At 39.8% G+C, this 11,418-nt stretch overlaps 1 protein-coding gene across 1 annotated transcript; it reads left to right on the plus strand.

The window, feature by feature from the left end:
• The first annotated feature begins 3,744 nt into the window (after positions 1-3,744).
• LOC129429364 (tumor necrosis factor alpha-induced protein 2-like) lies at positions 3,745-9,359 on the plus strand. The gene is made up of 4 exons (XM_073855924.1): positions 3,745-4,023; positions 4,525-4,677; positions 5,670-5,791; positions 6,029-9,359. Exons 1-4 carry the CDS (start codon positions 4,021-4,023, stop codon positions 6,186-6,188), a joined length of 438 nt encoding a protein of 145 aa, XP_073712025.1. The 5' UTR covers positions 3,745-4,020; the 3' UTR covers positions 6,189-9,359.
• The last annotated feature ends 2,059 nt before the right edge of the window (positions 9,360-11,418 follow it).

Below are 11,418 nucleotides of genomic sequence, written 5' to 3' on the forward strand. Positions count from 1 at the left end.
TTCTGCCATTTCAGTGAAGCGCTCTATGTTGAAATTCTCTGTCAAAACAAAAAGTCTGTCTTATTTTATATATATGAGCAATATATGAGCAAATATGAGCAAGAATCAGCTTAGACTGTGCGCTCCTCCTTGCCCATGTTAACTCTTTCACCGCCATTGACGAGATATCTCGTCAATTAAGAGAAAACGCTTCCCCGCCAATGACAAGATTTTCCGTCTTTCCGCAATACCGCTATTATCCACAAGGTGGCGCCCTTCCGCAACTTTTTAAACCCGGAAGTATTGCCCTATGGGAAGTGGCTGCATGTCTGTGTTTGTTTTAAAGATCGCTCTGAATGGGATCTCTATGAAAAGTCCGTCACAAAAATGGAATTATCTCTGCTTTTTGCTCAAAATGTGGTGTTTTTGCAGAAACCTACCCATATTCAAAAGCTGATTACAAAAGAACCACTTAAGGTAGGATTTGTTTGAAAGCAGAGGGTCTGTTCTTTCATTTGGTATATTGTGTGTTTATATATTTAAAGAAGAACATTTTCTGGAAGGCATTAAACTTTGGTGAAAATCATGAAAAACGCTTGCGCTGGCTGGCAACTTTTTTTCAACGCTGGCGGTGAAAGAGTTAATTACACATGAGTTATGTGTAGAATGTTTGGGAGCAGAGCATGCTAGGGCTGGTCTTGAGGGAGAAGCCTACAAACATTGCGAGATACTATAAAGGAGACAGATAAGATAAGGTTAATGGACTGACCTATAGACAATTTTATTGGTTTCATGCGTGTTGTCAGGCCCGGATTGGCCATATGGAGGAACAGGAGAATTCCTGTTGGAACGATCTTTTTTTGCTACGAGTGCCAGTGTTGTTATGCCACTGGGTTGAAGGTTGCTGTCCCTAGGCTCACAATATTATCCAGCCCCACTCGCGTTATTGGCGAGTGAGAGATGTCGATTTTGGGAGAGATACTGTAGAGCAGAAGTAGACCTCTTTGCATCCCGAGACAACCCACTGCCAGTTATGGTTTTCTCTGACTCATCCAGCCCCATTGGGCTTGGATGCTATTGTACAGGCAATGCTTTCCCCTGATGGCTCTGCTTCCAGGAGTGCTGGAGAGAGTTTGCCTTGAAGGGATAAATTTGATTCTGGTAGCCCTGTTTCGGCTGACCTGGGTATGGTGTTTATGGAATGTCCTACCCCTCGTGGCAAGCCTGCCTTGGGAGATTCCCCTCAGGAGAGATCTTCTAACTCAGGCCGGTGGTGCAATATTTAACCCCCGACCAGAAATGTGAAAACTATGGCTGCTGAAGGCCATGAACTTCTAGGTTTAGGCTCTCTCTACTGAGGTTGTAGAGACCATTTGAACTCTCGAGCTCCATCCACCAGGAAACTTTATATATTAAAATGGAGGGTTTTCCAACTCTGGGGTATAGTTATAGACATATAGATCAAGTTAACTGTCCAGTGGTTTCAATTCTGGAGTTTCCTCAACACTGTTTGACTCTAGACTTTACTTCAAAGGTTACCATGTGGCTATTTTAGCCTTTCACATACCACATACCCTATAATTTTAAGTTTCCTGTGTGGCGCTTTGAGAATGAGGCCTCCGTCTATTGTGTACCCTGGAACTTGGCACTAGTTTTAGAAGAGCTTTCATTTGAACCTTCGAACCTTTACAGTCAGCTTCGGACAAACATATCCCTTAAGCTGATGGGAACCTTTTGTTCACCATTACCTCTCTTATATTATGGCATAGTGGGCATTGTCGTTCCAAAAGTGTCATTTCATGATGCAGCGTTGAAGTTCTTTCAAAAGGGAACGTGTCAGTTACGTAGGTAAGCATGGTTCTCTGAGAAAGGGAACGCTTGTCTCATGTTTCAAAGCTAATTAAGCAATATCACTCGAGTAGGAGTGTGATATAGCTCTATATCATCAAGGCTGTGATTAGGCCAGAGGCACGAGGCCAGAGGCACGAGGCCGTAGGCCGTGTGCCGGAGGCAATCACAGCCGTGATGATATAGAGCCACACCACACGACTCCGAGAGCGACATTGCTTTTATACAACAGTTCGACGGCACACGTTTGAAAAACGAAAACTAGAAAACAACAACAGAGTTATTTTAAAAGGCTCTTTGTTTGAGAACTACTTCTTCTGCCACGGATTTGAGGGCGGCCAGAATGACAGGTAACACTTTCGTTTGCTTTGAATCTCATAACAACTCAATGGATGGAAAAGCCGTTTCTTTATATTAACGTTTCTTGGTCACAAAGTGTAGTTTTAAGATTAGTTCAGTCGAGAATGTATATGTATTATATTTAAATCTGCAGTCGATAAGTAAAGATAGCGCCTGTTTGAACACTTGCTTAGTAAGATTCGGAACGAATGAGAACCAAAGCATGAGCGGACGTCAGTGTTCACTCGCCCCGCTGACCACCGCCCTCTCTGGGCTACATCTCTGACAGGGATTCCCTGGCTCTCATGTTAGCCTTGTTTGTTTTTGATCGTCAAAATGAGATCAAATCAGCAGTATTTGGTGTCATGATCAAACTACTACTTGTTTTTTTATTCATATTTAGTGTCTTTTGTGTTGTTATTGTTTTGGCGCGAGGTAAAAGTTAATAAAACTATACTTGTATAACGCTGCTATTGCTTTCCCATTTACTCTTAACGCGATACGAGCACTCGATTATTATTAAACTTTGTTCTTGTCAGTACTATATAAAATGGTTTTTTATAAGTGTCAGAGAGATGCATGCTGCTTATAAATATATCAGTGACAATATCTCATAACATGTTTTAATAGTCACGTCACGATAAAGTAAATGATCAATGTCCACATTTAAAAGCTGCGGTGCTTACCTGCAGTTCCACGGTGTTTTCGAGTTCTGAGAAGAGATATAGCTCCAGAAAAAAAATTGTTTACATTATTCTTTCCAAGTGTTAATCGTCCACACGATGTGACAAGACATAACTTCCATTAAGTTTAACGTAACATCCAAGAGCGCTGATCTTTGACGGAATAATAACTTCCGATTGGGATTCACACACTGATTCACGAGCTAGTGAACTAATGAGACACACGGAGAGTGATTCAAAACAGCGTGTTTGTGTGTGTCCGTGTGTGGGCAGTTTTTCCATTCAGAGATGAGCCTGTTTAGAGGACCTCCTTTCACTAGGTGGCGGAATTATACAAAAGGTGAAGCAGTTACTGTGCCGTTATCAGTAGAATATTGCACGCCTCTTAGCCAATCAGATTCGAGGACCAGAAAGAACTGTTGTATAATATGCTATATTTACTCTTCTATTTTTTACCTACCAGGTCCGCTGTCACTTTTGACGTCAATACTCCTCACCTTTATAATGGCTTTGTATAGTTGTACAAAAATTTAACATGAGCCCATGCTGCTGGCATGTTACCAAAGTGTCACTTCATGACGCAGCATCTCGTTCCCATTCTCAGGGAATCATGGTTACATACGTAACGGAGACGTTTTATTTAAGTAAGACAGCCCAAGACCTGTTGAATATCTTAAGTATAAAAATACATTTGGGGTGCATGTATGTCAGGAACTGGACACGAACCCAGGCGCAGACAGTTTAACAGACTTTTATTTAAACAAAAAAAAAAAGAAAACAAAACCCACAAGGGGGCAAACACGCTAGGCAAACAAAACACTAAACAGACTTGACTTAACACTAAAAAGACTTGACTGAATAATATATTTAACAAGTATTTAACAGACAGGATAAGTACAAAACAAACGAGCACAGGACAGCAAACACAAGGGCATTAAATAGGGGAGCAAATCAAGAGGGGAACATGTGACATGAATCAAATAATAATGAGGTGATTAACGAGGAGACGAGGGGGTGGGGTGATAGACGAGACAAGCAAAGCACATGGCCTGACAAACAAAGCCACATGCTTTGACAAAACATGGTCCAGTCGGTGGCGGTAATGCTCCTATAAGTTGGTTGCCAACCGCCAGTTAAACACTAAAGAAGAAGAAGAAGAAGAAGACAAAACATGGTACTGCCAGAACCCTAGCCGTTTCTCAATGTCAAGGAAGGATCCTCGGAAGCTAGAATTTCGAGGATGCTACGTCATCGACGTCCGTCGAAGGACTGTTCCAATGTTGAGGATCCTCGAAATTTCAGCCAAGGACTGAGTCCTTCGTTCGAGAAATATCCCATATACAGGAAAGGATGCAAATTTGTATCCTTCGCGCTCTTCACGCGCTGAAATCACCCACAATCCTATGCGCACAGCACCGAAAGCACACCTTTCAATCACGCAATGACGTAATGACGTGCACTTGTTAGCCTGTTCCATTTAACGTGTTCTCCGAATGCTTAAAAGGAGCCTTGCCTCGCCTCTCAAGGAAGTGACTTGTAAGGACTAGTCCTGCCCAGGAAGTATCCTTGACATTGAGAAACGGCTCCTGTCTCACGAAGCTAGAAACTATGACAAGAGTCCAGACAGAATCCTGACACATGTATATCTGAATAGTCTTTGTCTGTCTTTGTATAGGAACTGCTGGGCGAGCTGCATTTAGAAGTAATGGTTGAGTATGTGAGGCAAATGATGAAGAGAAAACTGAAGCTGAAAGGGAAGAAACAGGAGGAAGCCGCTGAGTTCATGTGCCAAGACAGCAGAAGAATCTGCTCTATGTTTGCCAATACAGTGAGAGAACAACCACACATGCAGACATCATATGTTAAACGTTGGCAGCTGGTAACTTCTCTTCCAAGGGGCGCAAATTCAAAATAGTGTGTTATGTGTGTTACTTGTGTTTTCAAAATATGTGTTTGTTGCGTCATGTGAACCATGTGCATCGCGTGTTTTGTCAAAATAAGTGCCTGCTGCATACGCGTCAAAATGTTTTATGATAAAAGAGACGCTCATGTTCACAAATTACACACAAGACACTAACCTAACACTAAACTCTGATTACATATGTACAGATTAAGCGAGTATCTGGCAAACGCGAGTGTCACTTTTATCAGAGGGGCTTTAGACGCTTTAGCAGGCACTTATTTTGACAAGACACGTGATGCACATAGGTTCACTCGACGCGCAGAACACATATTTTGAAATGATGAACCACACACACGATTGGCTAAATACATGTTGTGATGAGCTTTGCATCATGTGCCCTCGAAAAAGAGGTAACCGGCCAACACTGATGTTGAATATGGAAATGTTTATCCTATAGTACTAGTTAGAAAAAAATATTCACTTTATCGCAATTCCAATGAAGTTTAATTTTTTGTTTCCAAGCATATACTATATTGTGGGAAAAACATCTTCCATGCTTCACAATGCCATAGAAGAACAATTTTTGTCTAAATGATTCTAGAACCTTCAACATCTGAAGAACCTTTTGGTGAAAAAAGGTTCTCCAGATTACAAAAAGGTAAGAAAAAATAGTCCTTTAAAGACCTCAGACTGAATGGTTCTTTGAGGAACCAAAAATCGTTCTTCTATGGCTATGAAGCACCTTTATTTTTAAGAGTGTATATGTTAATTTTACAGACATTTCCATTAACCTCCAAAGCACAACTCAATAAAGTGCAAATTCAAAACACAGCAAACAGCAAATTCCACATTGCAGTATGTTTAGAGTGCAGTATGTTTATGTACTTTTCTAAATAAATTGTTAATCGCTTGTCAAGGGGTCCAATGAGAGATGGCTTTCTGAAATACTGCCAAGATTATCTGAAATCTTGAGACTTCAAGACCCTGGGAGCCTGAAACTTGAGATAGTTGCACTAGCAAGAATCTATCCTGACCTAAGGTATACGTTTATTATATCATTTTCACATCACAACTGCATGTCTCCAGATGATAATAGATGTTTATAGTTCTAGTTGGCATAATAACTATAAACATCACAACCCCTAAATACTTAAACTTAAATATTCAAATCGTTAACGTCTCTAACCCTTTTAGGCATAATAGGCTTTAGTCATTATGTTTAAGAATTGTAAGATGCTTGCTTCATTAATCATATTTTGTTTTCATTCTCTGCTAGTGAGCAACATGTTGTTGCTGTCTTAACCCTGAAAAGCAACCTATCAAGCTCGGATGTGTGTGGGATCAAAGATTGTTTGCGTGATAACAGGGAGACACAGGACGATCAGTCCTCACCATCTTTCTTTTCCAAAGTAATTGTGAAAAAGAATATCTTTTAAGTGTGCTATTTTATCTGTACATAAATGTGATACACATATCAGTATTGAAGCATTTAATGCATTGAGTATGTAATGTGCCTTCCGGACGGGGGATGAACGGGCATGCTGCGTTGGCCCTGCGCTGTGGCAAATTCCGGATGCTGCTGCAGTGCTGGCTGCCGGGGTGCCTGTGTGGCGTGCTCCCCAGGCTGTCGCGAAGTCAACTATGGGGAGGCGTCTTCAGGATTGATCACTGTGAATGATCCAAGGACTGCTGGGTCCAACTGTACAGGCTCAATTCAGCACAAGCGACAGCTCAACTCCCGTGGCTGGTCAGGTAACCGTTGGCCAACAAAAACCATCCCAGAGTTGAACTTCTTTCAAACTGTTAACAGAGCTAAAATACTGTGGGATCTTGGTGCTAAACCAAATATTTGCAGTATTGTCCCAAAAAGTGAACGAACTAATCATCTTCTTACAGGTTCTAATCTAGATTTCCTCTGTTTGTCGGAGACATGGCTTCATAAAAACCACCCATGGCTATAATGCCATTAGGAGAGATATGGCGCTTTTCCATTGCATAGTACCCCACGGTTTAGTTTAGTTTAGTTTGGGTCGGGTCAGCTCACCTCACTTTGGTGTGGTTAGCTTTTCCATCGAGTTTAGTATCACTTCGGAGTGGGAGGTATTATATGCGTGTCGTTATATTTGCGCTGCCTACTGCTGTGACATCCTACAAGTGAGAGCGTCGTTGTACATTCCCATACATTTATTATTTCTCCACCACAAATAGATGTTTGCACATCGCGTTTATCACTACCTCTGTATCACATGACAGTTGCTGTCCAAACAACCGTGCATATAATGCTGACGTGCTCGTCGCGAATGTTCCGCCACAAACTGCAAGTTTGGAAAAAACTGTTATGATGTCCCTGATTCTCAACCTGTGGATGTTTTTCATCGCTAAAAGGGAGTTTGGGAACTTATAGCAGAGCACAGATGACAACATGTTTGCTCGAGACAGCGCAAGCTAGCACTAAAGCTAATCTTTTACATTATAGCGATGACGCTGGTAGTGACGAATCTCTCAGAACAATCAAACAAAACTACAGATTGACGGACATATATTCACTTAGAAATAAGGTAACAAAGGACATCCCAGTGGCAAAAGCTAATTTCTTTGTAAGTTTGATAGGGGAAGCTAAGGGAAATCCCAAACAAATCTGGGACAATAAAAAAAATCACTGGAAAACTGCCTAATGACATAACAGAACAGCTAGAAATTAACGACAACGGCTGCCTGCTAAAAGGAGCTGTTGAAACAACAACACTGCTTGACTCTTATTTTGTGAGCTCTGTACTTCAAGATTTACCTTCTAGAGATGTCTCTCAACCGGTCTTTCCCTAACAAATGTAACTGAATCTGTAGTTAGAACAACTTTGAATTCTCTTAAAAATTCCAAATCTAAGGATGTTTTTGGACTGGATGTCATGCTTATAAAAAGCCATATCGATACCTTAAAGGCGGAGTCCACGATGTTTGAAAGCCAATGTTGATATTTGAAATCACCCAAACTAACACGCCCCTACCCCAATACAATCTGGACCTTCTGTTGATAGACCTGCCCCACACATATGCAACCCGGCATTTGATTTGATTTGATTGGCTATAAGTGTGTTTTGGTAGTCGGCCCGTCTCCTGTTCCAACTCGTTTTTCAAACATCGTGGACTCCGCCTTTAATTAGGCCCATAACAAAGTTATGCCTCAATTAGAGAAGGGAAATTTCCGAAAGATCGGAAATCAGCTATAGTTGTCCCAATCTAAAAACGGGGGACCCGCCTGATATGAGTAACTACAGACCTATTAGTATTTTACCAGTTGTTTCAAAAATTGTGGAGAAATGTGTTGTTGAACAAATTACCAATCATCTCAACACTAGCCCTTACACACTGCATTCTATGCAATTTGGTTTTAGAGTAAATCATTCAACTGAGACAGCAAATTGCTTCCTTTTGGAGAACATCAAACTTTAACTAGATAAAAGAGGTGGTGTTGTATTCCTTGATGTTAAATATCCTTTTGATACTGTCAGTAATCTCAACAAATACTCATTTCCAGATTAGCCAATTTTAATTTCCCAACAAACGCGCTAAACTGGATAAAGCCTTATCTTGCAGATAGGGTTCAGTGTGTAAGAGTGGGTAATGAAACATCACCTTTTCTGATCAATGAGATGGGTGTGCCACAGGGTTCAATTTTAGGACCTCTTTTGTTTAGCCTATATGTAAATGAATTGCCATCAATTGTACAGGATGTGAAGTTCAGATGTATGCAGATGATACCGTAATATACGTCCATGCAAAAAAACAAAAAAAGATGCAACTCTTAAAGTTAACTCAACCATGGAAAATATGAAAATATAACTATATGGCTTGAAAACTATCACCTGTGTCTAAATGTAACTGTTTGCATGTTTTTCTCAAAGACATACTCCGCCTCAGACTGTGAGCACAAAGTCTATGTGTCTGGTGAGAATACTCAAGTTGTCTCTCATGTCAAATATCTTGGTATCATCTTTGACTCCAACTTGTCTTTCAAGAAACAAGTGGAAAACCGAATAACTAAATACAATATCGCCAACTTTAGGTATATAAGACGCTACCTTACAACTTCAGCAGCAAAGTTATATTTAAATGATTCAATGATTATTCCTCATCTAACATATTGTATGGCAAGCTGGACGCAAGCAAAAAACGCAACCCTGAAACCTGTTTTTTGTCTTTATAAACAGGCACTGAAAGTGCTAGACAGAATAGGCAACACGTATCATTATTGTAAAATTCTTCACAAATATGACATCCTTAGTTGGGGAAATTTGATTAAATACAATGCACCTAATTTATAAGATCCTGAATGGTAAAGCTCCTCCACCACTAAATTCTTTTATTATACAAAAAATTTGAATAATTGAACCACTCGGTCAGTTCTGAGAGGGGACTGTAAAAACCCCTTACAGGTCCAGCTCCTTCAGTCAGTTGTGCTTTTCTGTTAGAGCCTCAAATACGTGGAATACTCTACAAAATTAAATAAGAAATTGTACTACATATCATCATTTTCAAAAAGTCTCAAGGCTCTTGGATAGTCAGACATGTGAACACTTTTAATCACCTAATATTTTTTATACTATAGTTGTTTTAGGCGGAGTTGCTGCTAACCTACTTGAGGCTTTTTATAACATGCCCTGTATCCATTTTTATATGTCCCACATCTTATGGATAAGTATGAAGAATTTCTGTTTTGATGTGTAGATATGCTAATGTTTTGCTGCCTTCTGTAGCTCTGCAAGGCAACCTATAGACATCTTATTCTGTTGGCCTAGCTGTCTGTTTGGTGTTTTGTTGAATTTTATATGTATAGTTTTTAACCTGTATAAATTGTCTTGCTGCTTCTTGCTGTTCTCATCTATAAACATCTGGCCAAAGGACTACAGTTGAAAATTAGCCAGCTGGCTAACACTGGCACATTTACAGAAATAAAAAATCTGTATTTACTCAGTAAAATGTACAATATTATTTGAAATGTTTCTGATCCCTGTGAAAGGTGTCAAATCGGTTGAAATGTAAATATGCGAAAAATCATGAAAATGTGATCTATCAGCTGTATTATGATATGTTTAATGTATTGAGTCACAATGCTGGAGAAATAAATGCAGTATTAAAATATCTAAATCTGCAATGTCTAATGTCTGATATTATCATACAATCTTTTGCATTTATACATTGTATTTGTATATTTTGCTCTGAATTGTAGTAAAACTAGTCTATTCTCTTTATATAATGACAGATTGTCTGGTTATCCACAGTATAAAGGATAAACCACCACATAATGTAAAGCCAACATAAAATACGCTGTCAAACACATTGTGGGAAGTCAAAATGGAAGATACTGTACAGATCTGATAAACAAAACCTTCTTGCTCTGCTAACAATGTAAGGCGTTGTTTTATGGCTGAACGATATCTGGATAGATATGAAAAATTAGTGACTTTTTCCTCATGCGACTGTCTGGCTCCGTCTCTGCTTGACCAGTACCATCACTCATGTTGAAGCAAATGGAAAAATGGTTGCTCTCCAGGCATTGCAGGGATAGCTGCCCACTGCTGTTTCGAGTATGGGTTTCATTATTGACAAGAATGTCACGCTTTCACTTTCGATAACACAATGACATAACAGAAATGGAAATACGGAAAATGGAGTGAAAACAAAAATGAAAAAGGTTAAAAACTAAAACTATAAAAACTATTTGATTCTTCATAGTGGCCACTTTTTTAGGTCATGCTCTATCATTCTGTAAAGCAACTACTGGTATACAGATGTTACTGTAGTAGAGAGAGAAAGACAGAAAAATTGCAAATTTTTGTGATTTACTGTTTTCTGCATAAAATCATCCTGCATATTGTAAATAACATTCTGTAAAAATATAAAAATAATACAAATTTAAATCAATCAAATCAATGATTGAAATCACACTTTGATGCTACTAATCTCATTGTTAGATTACTTTAGCTTGCATTTCACAGACAGGGTCACAAATGTTAGGAATTTTATTGCATTTTATTTTAATGGATTCACCAGTTGACATACATTTGTTTACAATTTGTAGCCTACACTTAGCCTGGTGCAACCAGACTCTCGTACATTCATTTCATTTGTACAGAGAGTCTGGCCACGCTCCATTGTAAAGCGTTACTTCCGTTAAGGAGGGTCCTCTGTTGAAGTTTAAAACTATTGGATCTGCCCAGAGTCACTCTGAATCTGCCATAACCAATCGCTAACGTTTGGTCGTGACGTATGTCACTCAGTCTGGCGCACGACCTCAACGTCTGCATCTTCTTAGCCACTCCCCGCTGTTCGCTGATTGGACCTGCAGATTTTTGCCAGAGAAAACAAAACTCTACACAGCAGTACCAGACGTTCTTCTGAAGCGAAATGAAAATTAAGCGGAAGAATGTAGGAGGGCGGAGCCAGGCTAGCCTACCACATAGGCTATAGACAGATGCATTGGACGCACTTGCGGTAACGCAATTACGCATGTGGACGGAACTTTACTTCCGGTCTCTGTTTGTTTAATGGTCTGGCTAGTGGCTTAACTGAACTCTTGAACATATACCTCATTGAATATAGCAAATGTTTTGGTTTCCTAAAGACGAGGGGAGACGGCGATCATGGATTACTGCTATTTGATGGTTT

Source organism: Misgurnus anguillicaudatus, chromosome 18 (assembly GCF_027580225.2).
Source record: "Misgurnus anguillicaudatus chromosome 18, ASM2758022v2, whole genome shotgun sequence".
Taxonomy (NCBI): Eukaryota; Metazoa; Chordata; class Actinopteri; order Cypriniformes; family Cobitidae; genus Misgurnus; species Misgurnus anguillicaudatus.

Excerpts from the sequence above, each read along its gene's own strand:
- LOC129429364 (XM_073855924.1), top strand. Across the intron at positions 4,678-5,669 it reads GCTCTATGTTTGCCAATACA|GGGTCCAATGAGAGATGGCT; the intron begins GTGAGAGAACAA and ends TCGCTTGTCAAG. Across the intron at positions 5,792-6,028 it reads AGAATCTATCCTGACCTAAG|TGAGCAACATGTTGTTGCTG; the intron begins GTATACGTTTAT and ends ATTCTCTGCTAG.